The sequence below is a fragment of the Nothobranchius furzeri genome, chromosome 4 (genome assembly GCF_043380555.1).
Source record: "Nothobranchius furzeri strain GRZ-AD chromosome 4, NfurGRZ-RIMD1, whole genome shotgun sequence".
In the NCBI taxonomy this organism is placed as follows: Eukaryota; Metazoa; Chordata; class Actinopteri; order Cyprinodontiformes; family Nothobranchiidae; genus Nothobranchius; species Nothobranchius furzeri.
The window spans coordinates 72,526,682-72,546,597 of NC_091744.1; the positions used below are offsets into that span (position 1 = coordinate 72,526,682).

The window sequence follows — 19,916 nt, forward strand, 5'->3', positions numbered from 1 at the left end:
AAATCAGACATATGGCATGGCAAAGGAAGGCAATCCTGGTCCTGGAGTGCTGCTATCCAGCTTGTTTTAGCTCCAACACACCTAAATGACTGGTTGATTCACCTGCTTCCCAAGCTCTGCTGAAGCCTGTAATCACCTACTGATTTAAATCAGGTGTGTTGGAACCAGAAAAAACTAAAATATGCTGGATAGCAGCACTCCAGAACCAGGTTTGTCTACCCCTGTGGTATGGCATGATATTATAAATGTAAATATAATGAACTAAAATATATTAAAATATTAAATCCTGACAGGTAGGCCACAAAAGTCAATAGTAATTCCATGCAATCTGTTTTAAATAGTGCGCCTGTTGCTGCAAATGTAGAATGCAGAAAAAGCAGGCATAGTTGCTCACTCTGCATTGACTCTAGTTGGGTTTGGAGAATGAAGAACCCATCTAATATGGCGGCGGCACTGTTACTCTCTCCAGCACCCAATGGGGCATCTACATCTTCACGTCTGTTTGTAAACCACACATTTATTTTTTGAGAACACATATTTACAATTTTTGACCCTAGTAACATGGTCACAGACGTATTAATGGATCACAGATAAGTCAGTATCAATTGTGCACACACACTATACGCGAGTTGTTTGATTAAATTGCAAGTCAGCATTTGGTTAAAGGGCGATTCCACAGAATTCTCAAATGATCAAATATTCTAAAGTACAAGAACGTAGGGGTGGGCAATATAAACGATATAAGGTAGAAACAATATAAAATTGGGTAATGATAAGAGTTTTTGGCCATTTCGCAATACCGCGACATCACGATAGCACATAACATCACTAAGATGTGCACCCTGCTGACATTGGGGCAATAGAATGGCGGTGACTGCAAGCATGGAGTGGGCGGAGGAGCAGGCCTATATGCCTCAAGTGGCATATATTTGCCACATGAGGATATTTAAAAACATGTCATTTTGACATTTATAAAAAGAGTAAAAAAATATATCGCAATATATATCGTTACCGTACATGCTTCAGATTATATCTCAATATAAATTTGAGGCCATATCGCCCAGCCCTACAAGAACATTTTAAAAACAGCTTGTGATTTATGAAACCCTTTTTGTAATAGGTGATAATTCAAGAAAGAGCCTTTGTGTGTGTGTGTGTGTGTGTGTGTGTGTGTGTGTGTGTGTGTGTGTGTGTGTGTGTGTGTGTGTGTGTGTGTGTGTGTGTGTGTGTATAAACATACACACACACACACACACACACACACACACACACACAGATGCAAAAAACAGTGTGTGTTTATGTGAACCCCATGAAAAAATGTAAAGGGGTGAAGCTGTTTTTTTTTCTTAAACATGTAGAGGCCAAAACAAAAATAAACAACCCACAAGCTATTTGGCTGAACCAAAACCCAACCCCAACCCTAACCTTACACACACTCCTATCACAATACAAATACTAATCCTGTAAAGATTAAGAATTGAAAGCAAATATATATATATATATATATATATATATATATATATATATATATATATATATATATATATAAATATATATATTATCATTTATCAGAGCTAAAGATTAGAGCTGGAGGATAATCTCACTATTTAGATTTGCTGCTTTTCTTCACCATCAAAGTATGAAGCTCTGTGTGATTGGCTCATACTAGGAAGAAGCCCTCAAGCCTCTGTCTCCATCAGCAGGGTGAGCTTCAGCAAGGGGAAACTACTGCCGGTGATGGTACGTTGACAGTGTCACACACTTTACTGATGCAAGCAAAATCAAATACAAGAGGAAGCCCGCTGTCCATGAAATCCTCTGTCTCCCTTTCTGTTCTTGTCAAAAACACACACACACACATGCACACACACGTGCACACACACACACACACACACACAGATGCATTTAGAGGGCACCTGGGTGTGTGTCCTATCAATCCCATGTCAGCAAGATTTCCTCCCCTGGGCAATGATACAAGCTAACGAGGGCAGACATTGTCTCTACTCTGCTCTTTCATGTTAGTGAGGTGAGCAATCAGATTTTCTGATGATGTGTTTGTGTTTTAAACATGTGTAGGTGGGACACACACCAGAAAGTAGGTGCTGATACAAGTCCAAAACTAACACTGCCATCTGTCTCTGTGATTTCTTTTCACGTGTAACCCCAAAAACAGCATTTTCATTTTCATAATGTGTTGTCCTCATGGGATAAAGTAAAGGAAGCACAATTTGTGGCTCAGGAACCTACGCCTCAAACCGTGCGTGAGTCACTGAGCTAGATCCTTTTTCGCAGACACCTTCGGTGGCGAAGAGAGACTGAGGAAGAAAGATGAAGAAGGGAGGCTTTAAGGGGGAGAGGAATGAAGATAAAAGGGAGAAGGGAGTGTGAGCTCTGTCTCTTAGCAACACTCTGTGTAGGGAGGGAGGGAAGTTTGATGTCTCTGCATAGCAGCAAACTGCACTGGGTCATCCACCCTCTGCTGCAGCTGTGGCTCAGTGCCACCAGGATAAAACATTTACATCCCAATGAATGGATGGATGAATGGATGGATGGATGGATGGATGGATGGATTAGACTGGAATGATAAAGTGTTATTGTTATTTATTCACTATGTTAAGTCATTCAAATGAATCCATCAAAGTAAGTCTTTGTGCAAAGCTGGAAACATTCACTTCTAAAAGGTTGGCTGATCAGATTGGACTGACTGATCCAAAAATCAAAAACGTAATTTTTGTTTTTGATCTTTGAACTCACTTTGACCTAGAGTTAATAAAAAATGTAGACTTTTTTTTCGAGTCCGTGAATTTGCCATCACTGAGCACCAATATTATACCACAATATTTACTTAAATGCCTTGTTCAATCATTAGTGCTTTATTGTGTAGATCAAGCATCTATTATTTGGTCCAGTACAAGTGAAAATAATTTGCATAAGCTACAAGTAGCACAAAATAAAGCTGCTCGTATTGTTTTAGGCTGCCCTTACAGAACGAATGTGGGAACCATGCATGAAAAACTTGCTTGGCTTGATGTGAAGAGTAGATTGAAGTATTTCTTGGTAACAACTGTGAGGAAAATAATAATTACAAAAACACCAAAAATTAAACATAGCAAATTATTGTTTTTTTTCTTCAGATAATCATACTTATAATACACGACAGATAATTGAGATGAAATGTGTTTTACCACGCAGTAGAACAAATCAAATTCAACAATCTTTTTACTATAAAGCTATGCTTGCATGGAATGCATTACCTAGATTTTTAATTTTTGAAAGTAATAACATTTCTTTTCAGAAGAAACTGAAATTTTTTTTGTTTACACATTTAATTGTATAGTGACTATGAACTCTGCAACGAAGGATTGAGAATCTGGGTTTGAGGTTGAATACTGGATATCGATGAACTATGATACGAATCAATGGACATGATGTCACCATTCTGTTAGATTTTATTTTCAATCTTTATTGGTGTGATTAACTCCTTTCCCGATATTAGTTTATATATGTAATTTTCTCCTCCTTGAACCGTCACCTTATCGTGGTGGAGGAGTTTGAGTGCCCTAATGATCCTAGGAGCTATGTTGTCTGGGGCACTTAGTGCCCCTGGTAGGGTCTCCCATGACAAATTGGTCTTAGGTGAAGGGTGAGACAAAGAACGGTTCGAAGGATCTTTCATGGCGGTTAAAACGAAGAGTCGGAGTATCCGGCCCGGAGGGTTACCGGGGTCCCACCCTGGAGCCAGGCCTGGGGTTGGGGCCCGTGAGCGAGCGCCTGGTGGCCGGGCTTTCGCCCATGGGGCCCGGCCGGGCCCAGCCCGAACCGGATACATGGGCTCGTCCAACTGTGGACCCACCACCCGCAGGAGGAACATGAAGGGTCCGGTGCAATGCGAATCGGGTGGCAGACCAAGGCGGGAGCCTTGGCGGTCCAATCCCCGGACAAGAAAACTAGTTTTTGGGACATGGAACGTCACCCCGCTGGCGGGGAAGGAGCCAGAGCTTGTGGCAGAGATTAAGCGGTACCGGCTAGATATAGTCGGACTCACCTTGACACATTGCATTGGCTCTGGAACCCGAGACCTGGAGAGGGGTTGGACACTCTACTTTGCTGGAGTTGCTCCGGGTGAGAGGCGGAGGGCTGGGGTTGGCTTTTTGTTAGCCCCGAGACTCTCTGCCTGTGTGTTGGGGTTTACCCCGGGGGACAAGAGGGTAGCTTCCTTGCGCCTTCGGGTCGGGGAACGGGTCCTGACTGTTGTTTGTGCTTATGGACCAAATATCAGTTCAGAGTACCCACCCTTTTTGGAGTCCCTGGGACGAGTGCTAGATAGTGCTCCATCAGGGGACTCCATTGTCCTGCTGGGGGACTTCAATGCTCACGTGGGCAATGACAGCTTGACCTGGAGGGGTGTGATTGGGAGGAACGGCCCACCTAATCTGAACTCTAGCGGTGTTTTGTTATTGGACTTCTGTGCAAGCCACAGTTTGGCGATAACGAACACCATGTTCGAACATAAGGATGCCCATCGGTACACTTGGTACCAGGGCAGCCTAGGTCGCAGGTCGATGATAGATTTTGTAGTCGTATCATCTGACCTGCGGCCGTATGTTTTGGACACCCGAGTGAAGAGAGGGGCGGAGCTGTCAACTGATCACCACCTGGTGGTGAGTTGGATCAGATGGCAAGGGAACATGCCGCGTAGACCTGGCAGACCCAAACGCATAGTGAGGGTCTGCTGGGAACGCCTGGCAGAAGAACCTGTCAAGACGGTCTTCAACTCCCACCTCCGGCAGAGCTTTGACCACGTCCCGAGAGCAGTGGGGGACATTGAGTCCGAGTGGGCCTTGTTCCACTCTGCGATTGTCGAGGCGGCTGTTGCTAGCTGTGGTCGTAAGGTGGCCGGTGCCAGTCGTGGTGGCAACCCCCGTACCCGCTGGTGGACACCAGAGGTTCGGGGAGCCGTCAGGCTGAAGAAGGAGGCCTACAGGGCGTGGCTGGTCTGTGGGTCTCCGGAGGCAGCAGACAGGTACCGGATAGCCAAGCGGGGTGCAGCAGTGGCAGTTGCCGAGGCAAAATCTCGGGCGTGGGAGGAGTTTGGTGAGGCCATGGAGAAAGACTATCGATCGGCTCCAAAGAGGTTCTGGCAAACTGTCCGGCGCCTCAGGAGAGGAAGGCAGCAACTCGCTCACACTGTTTACAGTGGGGATGGGGAGCTGCTGACGTCAACTGAGGCTATAGTTGGACGGTGGAAGGAATACTTTGAGGAGCTCCTCAATCCCACCAATGCGCATTCCGAGGAGGAACCAGAGCTGGGAGGCCTGGGGATGGACTGTCCGATCTCGGGGGCAGAAGTGGCTGAGGTAGTCAAACAACTACACAGCGGCGGAGCCCCGGGGGCGGATGAGGTTCGTCCTGGGTATCTCAAGGCTATGGATGTTGTAGGGCTGTCATGGTTGACACGTCTCTACAACATTGCGTGGTCATCGGGGGCAGTTCCTAGGGAGTGGCAGACCGGGGTGGTGGTCCCCATCTTTAAGAAGGGTGACCTGAGGGTGTGTTCCAACTATAGGGGGATCACACTCCTCAGCCTCCCTGGAAAGGTCTACTCCAAGGTACTGGAGAGGAGGGTCCGATCGATAGTTGAATCTCAGATAGACGAGGAGCAATGTGGTTTTCGTCCTGGCCGTGGAACTGTGGACCAGCTCTATACCCTTGCAAGGGTGATGGAGGGGGCATGGGAGTTTGCCCAACCAATCCACATGTGCTTTGTGGATTTGGAGAAGGCTTATGACCGTGTCCCCAGGGGCACCCTGTGGGGGACGCTCCAGGAGTATGGGGTGGGTGGCTTTCTGTTAAGGGCCATTCAGTCCCTTTACCAGAGGAGCGTGAGTTTGGTCCGCATAGCCGGTAGTAAGTCGGACCTGTTCCCAGTGAGGGTTGGACTCCGCCAGGGCTGCCCTTTGTCACCGGTTCTGTTCATCACTTTTATGGACAGAATTTCTAGACGCAGCCGTGGTGTGGAGTGTGTCGAGTTTGGTGGCAGGAGAATCTCGTCTCTGCTTTTTGCGGATTATGTGGTCCTCCTAGCTTCATCCAGCTCTGACCTTCAGCTCTTGCTGGGTAGGTTCGCGGCCGAATGTGAAGCGGCTGGGATGAGGATCAGCACCTCCAAATCTGAGACCATGGTTCTCGACCGGAAAAGGGTGGCTTGCCACCTCCGGGTCGGGGGAGAGGTCCTACCTCAAGTGGAGGAGTTTAAGTATCTCGGGGTCTTGTTCACGAGTGAGGGTAGGAGGAATCGGGAGATCGACAGGCGGATTGGTTCGGCGTCTGCAGTGATGCGGACGCTGAGCCGATCTGTCGTGGGGAAGAGGGAGCTGAGCCAGAAAGCCAGGCTCTCGATTTACCGGTCGATCTACGTCCCAATCCTCACCTATGGTCATGAGCTTTGGGTAATGACCGAAAGAACGAGATCGCGGATACAAGCGGCCGAAATGAGTTTCCTCCGTAGGGTGGCCGGGCTCAGCCTTAGAGATAGGGTGAGGAGCTCGGACATTCGGGAGGGACTCGGAGTAGAACCGCTGCTCCTCCGGATCGAAAGGAGCCAGTTGAGGTGGTTTGGGCATCTGGTCAGGATGCCTCCTGGACGCCTCCCCGGGGAGGTGTTTCGGGCATGTCCTGCCGGCAAAAGGCCCCCGGGTCGACCCAGGACACGTTGGAGAGGTTACATCTCCAATCTGGTCCGGGAACGCCTTGGGGTCCTGCCGGAGGAGCTGGTGGACAAGGCCGGGGAGAGGACGGCCTGGAGCTCCCTAGTTGGGATGCTGCCCCCGCGACCCGGACCCGGATAAGCGGAGGAAGTCGACGACGATGTAATTTTGATCTAGATATGTGATTTCATCTTGAGCTACTGGTATTATGTGAATTAGGGATGTGTGTGCGTGAATGTGTGTGTGTGTGTGTGTGTGTGTGTGTGTGTGTATAGGGTATTATCTTATGTAAACAATTGTATGAAAATGTATGAGACCCCAGGAAGACTAGCATCTGCACTTAGGCAGAAGCTAATGAGGATCTCAATAAAACGAAACGAAACCAATAAACACTATGACAGATTTTTTATTTGGGAGTCGCAGAATCAGAATTTTCAAGTTAATTAGATTTTTGTGTATGCATTCTGGTCATTGAAGTTCCGCATAAAATGGTCTTGTGTGTATTATATTATTGCGTAATGCTCAACTGAAAACAGTGAAAAGATTTATAAAGCTGCATTTACATGAACTGCTATGAAACATTTGATACCAGGTCTGTTTTAGGACAGCAGTGAGCTGATTTAGTCTCAGCCCCACTGTGACTAGCCCTTAGCTTGTCAATCCTGTCAAAACTTTTTTGTTTCTACAAACTCAGGAAACCACAACAGGTAAGATGTAAAATTATAGTAACAATTGCACATTTTTACACATATTTAATCACCCAATAGCTGAGTCAAGAGTCACTCATAAACAAGTAAAAACCAGTGAAATTCTAACAATTCTTTAAAGGAAACAAAGCTTCACAACGTTTAAGGTCCTGTGACTGGTGAGGCAGCCTGTCAGCAGAAAAAAACACTCACAAAACAAGCTGCAAACACTGTGGTCAAACCATTGTTTTCCTGTATCACAACTCATGAAGGTATTTGGGAAATGTTTTATTTTTCTAAAATAACCTGCCTACAAATAAAACCCTAACCCTCAAAATAAAAGCCGTCATTGTGTCAGATTTGCTGTTTTATGATTTTACACTCAAGTTCAAGCTCTATTCAAATGGAGCTCTACAGGACGTATTGCCTACATTATATCACACAACAGGGTAAAGCTATCATGTTTTTGGATTCTAAAAAAATCATACATAATTTCTGAAAGGGGTAAAAACTCTGCATTAATCTTTGAAATACCGCATGTCTCATTCAGACATTCGAAAATTAAAGAGATGTCTGTTTATTTTAAAACCATCATTATAGTAACTTCAGGTAAACTCTTCTTTTTCTCATTTGACAGCATTGATAACAAAGGATTACTGTTTGTCACAAGGTTGTATAAGTTTAGTTTGAGATCAGTGTGGAAGGGGTTTCAGCCAGGACTGCAGAATGAAGGTGTAGATAAGCCGAGCTTTATAACTATGATTCTGCTAGTGTGTGTAGTGCAATCAGCCTAGCATTAATGCTAATATTTTTTATACACTTATCATCAATTCGACTGATTTAAACTTGGCATATTTTAAATATTTGTTACACAACATTGTTGCTGAAAGCCAGATTTTATTTCTGTAAGCTTAAAGCTGCTTTCCGGAGTTTTCCTCTTTCAGAAATTATGTATGATTTGTCAGAAATCCGTAAAAGTGGTTATCTTATCATGTACTGTGATATAATAGTAGCAATACGTCTTTTTTTTTGTTAAGCACGCCCCCTGCCTGGCAGAGCTCCGTGCAATAGGAAACTGAGCGCTGGCCAGAACTAACCAATAGCGTTAGACTGCCGCTTAGACGCTTCAAATTTAAGGAATACCTCGGCTGATGCAGAGTTGATGAACTTTTCACGGACAAGAAAGTCTCTAAAATATAAATATATGAAAACAAAACATGACATGAGAATAATACTCGTAAAACAACGTGTTTTAGCTCTGTTTGTCGGCTACAGAAGCACATTTATACATAGAAACGTGAAGTCGCCATCTTTAAAAAAGAGAGGAACAGCATTTTTGTGTGATACGCTTGTCAGCCTGTAAGAAAAATACTCCGGAAGGAAGCTTTAATGCTAACCCTAACCCAAGCCTAGTAGATGACAGTAAATATAAATTCTAGAACTTAAATTAGGATTTAACTAAAATAACCATTCTTAGATCATTGTTTTTTACCTTGAGAATGAACAGTTTAGCCACAAACATATTAGGTTCCCATGTAGATCCTCAAAGTTAAATTTCACAAAAAATGTTCCTTTATTTTCCACAGTAAAAAACTCTAGGGCCTTATTTGACCTGTGTAAATAATTAAAAATATGTTATCCCAGAGTAAACCACAAAAAGTATAGCTTATAGGTCTAGACAGACCGTAGCCAAAGCAAAAAGATTTTGCTCTGCATGTTGGTCTAGCCACACTCCATTGAAGCCCCTGCAGGCCAGACAAGTCGTATGCCTTGCCAATCACAGCGTTCCATTGATTTAATGGGTAGGTTGATGCCATGGGGCGGAACAACAAAGATGGCGTCAACTTGTTAGAAACGGCTTTGGCGTCAACTTTGGACTATTTAGATTTGGGCTTTTCTTAGAGTCAAAAAAAAGATGAAGGTAATTAAGTCCTTTGAGTAGCTGTGAGTACGTCACATTGTTTGCTGTCCAGTAGTGTGCACAGGTCATTTGAACGACTTAGATTCGGCTTCACGATGAGATCTGTCTATGGGTCATGGCTAGATTTTATATTTATAGGATGGCTCACCAGGCTACTAAAACTAGTCTATAAAGCTTATCCTTCTAAGTTAAACGATTAAGCAGAAAATCTCAAATTACAACTTGTGGAGTGATCATATATCCAATAATCTACCCCATAACATGTATAATAAAACTTAAATATTGCTTAAAAATAACTATTATTATCACAGGTAAGTGAATGTACATTGCCCCTTACCTCATTCTAGTGTCTTTCTCTCTTCTCTCCATGTGTGCTGTAGCGGAATGAAATGACTGTTTCTGACCTAAAGGTCATGCCTGCTCTGCTCAAGCTGGGGAGACACAGTCTCCCTCAAAAACCTAATCTCTCAAGGTCTCATGCCTCTCATTCTAAACTGTTTCACTTCCTTTCCAGCTCAAGACCAAGACAGAAGACTCTACTCTTCTTTTTAATAAATAATTAAATAACGTCTGTTAGTCCCAATAATAATGTGAGCCCAATGTAAATCAATCTGTGAAATGACAATGTTTATTACTTGAATTATAATACTGTAATCAGTAGTTTTGTACAAGAATTAACTTGGTACAGATGCAGTAGACACTCCTATGACACAAGTAATGTTAAGATCACATGACACATTCCCTTTGTCTCTCCAATCAGAGCTTTCCTTTCTGACGCGTGGCGTGGCCTGTGTGGTGTTAATACAAACCCCTTTTGGTTGTCAAATCCTGATTCGACCATAAATCAAAACATTTGAATTATAAAACCAACTCCCACATCACCCTTAACTCAGTTCGAACGTTCTAGAGTTTCGAGCCAGCCACTCGTAACTTTTTAACCACAAAGAACCTTGACAAGCTGGATGATAAAACCTGTTGCAAGCTACACCTGAATGCAACGCTCCTTCAGAGTAAAGGCTGAACTCACTGACTCTTCAGGGTCCCGCTGACGCTGTCAAACACCTGTCGCTTACCTGGAGGCATTTCAAGACTAGTCTGTCGTACCGTACGCGGTTTCATCGGCTCCGGTACCAAGAGGGGGGTCCGAGGACCTGGCCTTCTGGATCTAAAACGGAGGTCTCCGCCAAGGGTATGTAGAGCGGCAATATGGCGTCTGAATGTGGTTTTTGAAACTCCGACTGTGGTTTAGAGCAAACATTTGTTCCCACACAGAACTAACGCTTCTCCGAAAACAAGAGTTCTGATAACAACATTCCACATTACACCATCCATCTTGCCTCATTCACGCCAAGATCCATTCATCACACAGAGTGTTTAGAGTTAGCTAGCCTTGTTTTAAATTGTTTAGAAATAAATCTTCTTAAACTTTAAAACTTATCTCTCTCTCTTGTCTCTGGGTTAATACGAAGTGTTACCTAATCCCTGCAATAAAAAGTTCTGATCTTCTGGTTAAGGTAATATTCAAAGATCCATCAAATTGATTTCATATTTCCTATGGAATCTCACATTTTATGGTTCATTACGTAAGAAGTAACTAACGAATTATTACAGTGCTTATGACACTGTTATGGTTGGCCATTATATCAGAAAGTGACACGTGTAGGCAAGAATTCCTTTTCCAAGCTTCATTTGAACTTGCGTCACATGTAGCAACATCAGGCATCCATCCTAACTCCCTACACTTCTCCTTCTACCTACGCTCTCCTATCCAATTCTGCCCCCTAGTGGTAGACATATAGATATTTCACGTTACCACAAAACCAATTGTACTCACAAATGTTTAAACATCAGAGACCCACATGAAATGACCAAAACATCAAAATGGGCAAGCATTCTAGCACTCACCTTTTCATATGGATCGGAGTCGTAGTTCAGTCCAATCCCACAGTCATCTGTGATTTCAGAGAGATCCTCATCATCAAACTCCTCTAGGCTAATGTCGTGGGATGGCCTGGAAATAAATGAGAGGAGCTATGTTTACTGCACATGTTAATAAGAATAATAATTCTGATAACCTTGATGTCTTTCATTGATGAATGTTTCAAGAGGGGAATTCTTTCATTTAGTATCTGTTTCAGGGAAAACCTGATTATGATCAGATATATTGTCAGGCTATTGATCTCAGTCTCAATCACAATGATATTCTTTCTACTTAGATTACAAACTGACAAGGTGTAACAGACTGAAATTAAAAGACAGCATTTTTACATTGTTATATCATACTGAAAAAAGCATGCATCAGCCGAGTAAGCTGTTGTATAAATAGTTGGTAGCTTCCTATAACACCAAAGTTTCTGCACATTGGTTTTGCTCTCCACAGCAGGGAGACAAAATATCAGCTGGACAAAAATGTGGAGTCATCTACGAAATCCCATGCAAAATATGCAATAAAACATACATAGGAGAAACCGGACGCCAACTCAATACACGGACAATAGAACACAGAAAGGAGTGCGAGAAACAGGCAAATCGTAAACACACAAGAGCAGCAAAAGAAGAAGCAGAAAGTACAATAAAGAAGTCAGCCGTAACAGATCATTGCTTAAGAGAAAACCATATAATGGACTGGGACAACACACGGATCATAACCACCGAACAACAAAAATACAAAAGATGGATCAAGGAAGCAATCGAGATAAGGAGACGTGGATGTGGGACCATGAACAGGGACGACGGAGTTTACACGCTGGACCACGCATGGGACTGCATCGTCGGAGAGGGGAGAGCGGGCAGTAGAGGGCGACAACGTCCTCTGCTGCCCGCAGATAAACGGAGAAGGAAGTGACGCGCCACCATCAGCGTCAGCCTGAAGAAGCCGGCAGCCGTCTGCGAAACTGTAGCTACAAACAGGTAAACAAAACTGTTTCTGTGTTTAAAAAAGAACGAAAGCATGGAGGGAGGTCTATGTATCTCTGTAATGAACCATGGCAAAGTAAGCTTGGCTCCGCAAGTCCTATTTCATCTTTGCTCTATTACATTCAGCGAGCTTTCCAGTCTGCAGCAGCTGGCTATGCTAAGTGTTGAAGGAAATGCTGCAATGCAGCTTTCCTGCTAAGAAGAGAATACCTTACATACTATGTGTGAATGCAAGCTTAGATTACGTTGCCATTTAGGGTTCCCTTTCTACACAAAGTCATTGATCTCATGGAGCAAACGAGGACATGCTGACGCAAGTTAAGGTACGACAGAGGGTGATAAAAAGGCACTAATCAGAGTTCTGCTATCACTTAGCAGGGAAAGGGCTTCTGTTGGTTTCCGGTTGCTGAGAGCTGTAGCTAATTCAAACAGGGATACAAGCTAACCAGTCACATAAAAAGCCAAAAATCAACCAGGTACAACCACATTCACTTCTGAAGTCAGCTTAAACCCACTAATTAACCCATTTCTGTCTGTGGAAGGAACCAAGAGTCGGTTTCAGCTGGGGGCCTCCATCCTGTGCAGTGATAGATCAAACCAAAGCACAGACACTCTGTCCACTCATCATTAAACTGCAGCTGGACTATCTCCAACACTCTCCAGAAATTACTGGGAAAAAAACACAAAAGCTGTTATGGCACACAGAGTAACAGAGGAGTAGATGAGGATTATGAAGGATTAATATTAAGGGCAGACGTAGCTTAGGACAGAGAGCGGGTTGTAGGATAGATCCCGGCACAGAATTCTGAAGTTGTGTCCTTGAGCAAGACACTTAACACACCTTCCCTGCTGGTTGAGGTCAGAAGGACCAGTGGCACCAGTGTTAGGTAGCCTCACCTCTGTCATTTTGGTGTGTCTTTGTGTGTGAATGGATGAATGATGCACTGTACTGTAACAACACATTCTCACACCCAAGGCGTCAAAATATGACGCATGTGACCAAGCCTCAATATATGACGAATCGGGACGCCCCAGCGCGTCAGGAGACGACGATAAGGGACACGCTGGGTCACGTGGCTCCGCTGGCGTCACTGTTTGACGAGCGCGGTAATACGGACATTATTCGACTATTCATCCTTCCCCTCACCCCAATCCTAACCTTAAGGTCCATAAACTGTGACCTTAAGGTTAGGACTGGGGTGAGGGCAAGGTTAAGTATTTCACAAGTAGTTCTAATATCTGTCTCACCACCGGCATCGGATACCGACGCTCTGGGATGCTGCGTCAGCTGTTTGTCCCTGATCGTCGTCTCCTGACATGTTGGGACGTCCCGAATCGTCATATATTGAGGCTTGGTCATACTCATCATATTTTGATGCCTTGGGTGTGAGAATGTGTTGACTGTAAAGCGCTTTGGAGTCCTCTGGCTCTGAAAGGTGCTTCAAGTGCATCATGATACATGAGCACAAACGCATTTGCCATCTACATGGACCATTTGTTGTGTGTCACTCTATTTCACTGTCTGTGGTCATTCGCCTCCACTCTGCCCACATTTACACTCGCTCTCTGCTGACCCAATAAAGACACACTCACTCAGTAAACAAAGCCAGAGATAAAGAAAGGTTATGGTAATAGACTGAAATTGACTAAGAGACCTTAGTTTAGGATTTGACACAGAAAAAGACAATTTTTTAAAAATTATTTATTTCAATTATTATTAAAATAGGAAAAAACAATACTATTAAAAAAATGAGGTATCTCAAACCAAGAAAATGAAAAGGGAACAGAAAGAAGAATACTTATGTTATCTGCCCCTTTTTAACTAAAATAAAATTTATACACTGAAATAACAATAATTATAAATTAGCCTATACAAAGTAATTGCTTACTTACTTACTTACTTATTACTCTTTCAATGCCTTTTAAAAGAAGGTTAATTGTTCAGAGTTCCTAAAAATAACTGTTTATTGAGGTTAAGCAATTATGTAATTTTTTTATTGATGAAACTTAGCATCAAAGGTTGGCCACAGAAAAGACTCTATCTGAAAATCTCTATTTAAAACAACAAAGATCATCTGCAAATGGTGATGGGTTGGGATGTGAAAAATACAAAACGCAAAAGGCAAAAAAATACATCTCAAATAATAATTTAAAACTAAATCTCTGGTGGAGATGGGGGTCTGAGTCTTTGTTGTGATTAATCTGACTTCAGCCACAAGCGCCTGCTTCATCCTGACATCATCATCAAAAGCCACTAATATTCAATGTGGTCATTACTGAGTCATTAGCAAGATAATTTTCAAAAGCTTTTAAATGACTGCACACACACACACACACACACACACACACACACACACACATGTACGCGCAAGTATGAGTCATGCCCTTATCCTAATGATGAACTCTCAGTTGTCTGTGTGATACCAAGATGTGAAAATCACACCACATGGAGATGAAGGGGGCGACAATGATGCTTGAGTTGCCAGCATGAAGAAGAGGATTTGTGCAGATGCAAGCTGCGGTTATGAGTGTGTTGTCACAACGATGCAAAACAAATCTCATGGAAGATGACCTGTTTAGCGTCAGTGAAATGGAAAAAAACAAGCAACAGCTGCTGCAGAGACTGACCACCGAGACCACGGAAAGGGACGGTGGTAGAAGACGGGAGGGAAAGAGGAAGCGCACAGAAAGATGAAGAGGGGGAGATGATGAGGCAGAGATGGAGCGCTTAAGCTAAAATGAATCTGTATTTGATTTAAGCCTCTTTCCCCATAGCAACCATAACAGCCCACAACCCCCACCCTATCTTTGTTTCGCTTCTTTCTCCAGCTGCTTTCAAAGAGTTGGAGGACAAAAGTGGAGCATCGGCTAATAAACACGACGTTCACAGTGAAAAAGAAAAGAATCCTCCCAAAAAGAGATTGTCGTTGCCATGCTGATGCATCCTTATAGAGGACACCTGTGACTTGGGACAGTGGATGGGTTTTCCTTTAGGAAGATTAATGGCTTGATTTCCAAAGTGATCGGATCTATAAATAAACATTTAAAGGGGCTTGAATGGCAGTTGATGAAGCGACAAAAGCAAAGGTGATCTTTTGTTGAACCAACGATTGCACCTAACTGCTTTAATTCATCATCGTTTCCTTTGCTGTTTTATTTTACTGACAGTCCCAAACAATATTGTCTCAAATGAAACCACAACTCAATATTCATGATGGTTTATTTTATTTTCAAAAATTCAAGTAAAACACTTGGAACACGTGATAATGTAAAGGTGTTTTGGTAAATGTAGCCCTATATTATTTTGATTGCATACGTACATAACCATCATCACTGTCATCATCATCATCATCATCACCATCATCATCATCATCACCATCATCATTTTTTTCAGGGTAAAAAGCTGTGTAATTTTACTAGAACTAAGGATAAAGTGCTCTTTTGTCCACATAGTCATAATGTTTTGACTATTTGCAGTGTAACAGCTTTGTTTTTCCCATGTTTCTGTGAAGCAATAATCTATATCACAACATGTAGATAATGACAACATATAGTTTTCTAATCTTGTATAATCTGTGAGATTAAAATCTGGTTTAGTTTATTTATGTGAAACTGCGTACAACGTCACAATGAAATCATAATAGATCCAAAATTAGTTTAAAAAAATTATTTTTGTCTCCTCTTTGATCGAGATGTAATTTAATAATCATTGTCTCAAACTCAAATAGTTTGATAAAATATTAGAATAATTTTCTACATGCTGCCTCAGCTCTACCAAGAACAGACCATAATTTAAAGCACAGTTTGGGGCTTTTTAAACTAGAGAAAATGTCTAATTGTGTCATTATGATGTTTTCTTGAAACCAGACCAGGAGAGAAACAAAATAATTAAACAGTTTGTCATTTAATTGTTTTTATAATGAAGCATTGGTAAAACAATCTAGTAAATAACAATGCTATATAATTTTATTTAATCTGATTAAACCTACTCTCTAACTTCAGTCGGTCTTTTTCCTTCATTGGAAGTAAATAAAATGTTAACATGAAAGTAAAAGTCAAATTTCTGCAGTTCAGGGCAGCTGGCCTCTGCATTGGATCATGTTGCTCATTGGTTATAGCGTTTAGGGTTACGTAAAGCAGATTACCATCAGTCACACCTCACAGCAAACACACACTCAGAGATTTGGTAAAAAGAACTACACACAACTTCAAAATTTGATAATCCACAGTAAACAAACAACCTATGCCACTGTTTTTGCACATTGATTTCTAGTATCTGCAGTGGAGTGATGTATAAGAAGGTCAAAAAGAAATGCAGCTGAACTTCATTTGTCTGATACAGTAGCTGGCTCTGACTTTTACACCAGAGCTGGAAATCAAAACTATTGATGCCAGGTTCAGATGTTAGAAATCGGATCTGAAGGTCACTGAAGCTCATGCAAAAAAAAAAACTAGTAAATAAATGAATCACTGTCACATCGATCTGATTCATCCATGGGAGTGAAGTAATTCCACATGAAGACACAGCTTGGATAGAAAATGCACCAGAAGTTGTTTACTACTGTTGCTGCCTCTGTAGGACATGTGGAAGCAGGATGTTATGCTGCGTTTATTCTGATGCTTTAGGCTGAACCTGGTTAGGACGTGATGACGCTCACAACGCTGCATGTGCAGACGAGTCGGGGTTCACCTGATTATCAACGTCAGACTTTTGTTTCTGCAAATGATGGTGTTGTGACAATGCTTTTGCTGAAATTTTCCTTTTTGCTCACACATTTAAGATCAGCAACCAAATTTACAACCGAACTCAAACCTTGGACTAAAAGATTCTCACATCACTGGGGAGGAATTTTAACTAATTCGTCTTGTTGGACTTGTTTTAATTTAATAGTTTTGACAAAAGTGAGATGGGCATTTGTCTTCTTTTTTGGTCAGCAGAGGTCCTTGAACTCTTACGTGGAGGCAATTTTTGCTCCTGCAAGCTTGAATCATAGATTGTTCTGGATTTGTTAGATGTGTTGCTTTTGAGATTGTTCAGCTCTTCATTCTACATGTCTGACAGTAATAAGGCCTAGCTTTGGCTGACTGGTGGAACCAAGCTCATGCTTCCAATTAATCTGATTATTCCCAGTTAAGTCATAATTTAACAAGAGGAGCAATGACTTTTTCACTGGGTCAGGTTAATTTGGGGCTTTTTTTCTTTTATAAAATGAATAATTTTAAACTACATACTGTATTTACTCGAGTTGCCTTTGTCTAATTAAAGTGTTGGGTGACAAAAAAAGCAAAAACAAGAAATCTGTAAGAAGCCAAACACTTTAAATCATGCATGTCATTACCGTGTGCAGCCGTGTTATTCTACTTTTGATTTTACATTTTATAGACTCAACAATATAAAGTTTCTATATCAGGAGGCTATAATGATGTATTATTATTATTAATAACATAATTCGGTCAGCATACTTCCATCTACGTTCCATAAACCGTCTTCGTCCCTCACTGACCCCTCACACTGCCGCCATTCTCGTCCACAGCCTAGTCACCTCCCGTATCGACTATTGCAATTCACTCCTTTATGGTCTTCCCAACAAACTCCTTCATAAACTGCAACTCGTCCAGAATTCAGCAGCCCGTATTATCACCAGAATCCCTTCCTTTCACCACATCACGCCGGTTCTCCAGCAGCTTCACTGGCTCCCAGTTAAATTCAGGTCCATCTTCAAAATTCTCCTCCATACCTTCAAAGCAATCCACAACCTCTCTCCTCCATATATCTCAGACCTTATAAGTATTCACACCCCGTCCCGTTCACTCAGATCTTCTTCTTCCATCCATCTTGCGGTTCCTTCTGCCCGTCTCACTACTATGGGGAGCAGAGCTTTCAGCCGCTCTGCTCCTCGACTCTGGAACTCACTTCCCCCAGACATCAGGAACGTCGACAGTTTTACCCTTTTCAAAACAAAACTCAAAACACACATGTTTAAATCTGCCTACAACCTCTGATTTTATTGAAATGTTTCTCTCTGTTTTTTTCTTCTTTGGGTTTTATTATTGTTTTATTGTATTTTATTGCGTGTTTTGTGTAAAGTGACCTTGGGTGTCCTGAAAGGCGCTTTTAAATAAAATGTATTATTATTATTATTATTATTATTATTATTATTATTATTATTATTATTATTATTATTATTATTATTATGCTGCAAAGCTAATTGATTTTGTTAAGTCATCAGGATAAACAGCTGAAAGCAGCAAAAACAAACCAACAACTACCTCTGCAGCAGCAGAAATCTGCTCTGTTGTGTTCAGAAGGCATGAAAACGTGATCAAACTTGACGACATAAAAGATCCTTTACAACAGCATCAGTGAGACTTGCATGCATCATTGTTCAGCACCATGCCCTTGCTTTGGGTTGGACTCAACAGGGCGTGGGCCTCTCTCAGAGAATGCGCAAACGCTGGCTGTCTGCAAAATTACATCTTGATCATTTTGATAATTCGTATCTTTATTTCATTCATAATTTTCACAAAATGCTTTTTATTTGTTAAAAAATAATTCTTACAGGCGCCCATCATCACCATCAGGCCTAAAATATTCATCAATAACTACCTACAGGCTGGATTAGGCATGTTTTTGGGGGTGTTTATTTATTTTTTGGCAATAATCCGGTTAAATATGAGTAACAATGTCGCCCCTTTGCCTTATTTTCACCCATCGCCTCCTCCGCCATCACCATTTCTCTCCTCCTGCCCTCTATCATAAGCTCTTACCTGCATCCGGGTGGGGAGAGGGAGTGAAAAGTGGATAGAGAAAACATCTCAGCCCTGTCCGCCATCTTCTACTACGAATGACTCAGAGAGACTGCAGAAAATCACGGAAGGAAGCGCAGTCCATGAACAATCACAGGCCAGAGGACGGACGCGGTCCTGGACTGCGGTGTGGTCGCGCGCTCTGCGTCCCCGCGGATGATGCCCGCCTGGCCGGAAGCCTTGGATCAGACGAGCCTGCTCAACACCATCAAATCTGACTGCAGTGAACCCATCCGGGAGGGAAATGTGCTTCAGAGGCAGCGAGAGACGTTCGCGGAGATCCCCGTGTTCCCTGATCGATGCATCTAGCGCTAAGTCCTCGCGTTTTTTATTTTCTTCGACCGCAGTCCGTGATTTGCTCGGCAAACGTCTGCTGCCGTGATGCTGCTTGTGACACAACAGCAACGGGCCAGCAGTGCAGAGACAGGCAGCGGAGCGAGGAGGAGAAAGGAGGGGGTGAGAGAGAGGAGGAGGAGGAGCGGGAGACGTCAGCCTCGTTTCCAAGAGGAGGCTGAAGGGGCGCACATACGTTATAAATTATGCTCGGATACAAAAAGTAAATAAACAGAAAACACAAACACTACGTTTGATCTTCAGGTGGTTTTAATCATCAATGATAATTATTATTATTTAAAACTAATAATATAATTTATGTAAAAGACAAGAATTGAACCACTTTAAAACATGGCTCTCCTCAAAATATCAATAAATTGTTTGTTATTATTAATCTGGAACACTTTATCAATAATTGCTTATTAAAGGACAAGAAAAAGAGACAACTGACCAGCTTTGTGTGAGCCAAATCTGTTCTCTCTTCTTCACCCTTAATTGATGCAGAATAATAATTATTTATTATTTATTACAGTAAAATAGATTGAT

At 42.3% G+C, this 19,916-nt stretch overlaps 1 protein-coding gene across 3 annotated transcripts in view; it reads right to left on the minus strand.

Annotated features, from left to right (window-relative positions):
• Positions 1–19,550, minus strand: part of mapk8ip2 (mitogen-activated protein kinase 8 interacting protein 2) — a 36,573-nt gene extending 17,023 nt beyond the window's left edge. The window contains exons 1-2 of one of the 3 annotated variants that reach the window (XM_070550393.1): positions 18,999–19,550; positions 11,220–11,325 (exon numbers count right to left, since the gene is read on the minus strand). In XM_070550393.1, coding sequence (XP_070406494.1) covers positions 11,220–11,325; positions 18,999–19,063 — 171 coding nt within the window. In that variant the 5' untranslated portion in view covers positions 19,064–19,550. The remainder of the gene's footprint in view (positions 1–11,219; positions 11,326–18,998) is intronic. The other 2 variants (XM_054733642.2, XM_015964690.3) reach the window with 2 other exon arrangements.
• Positions 19,551–19,916: the final 366 nt, after the last annotated feature.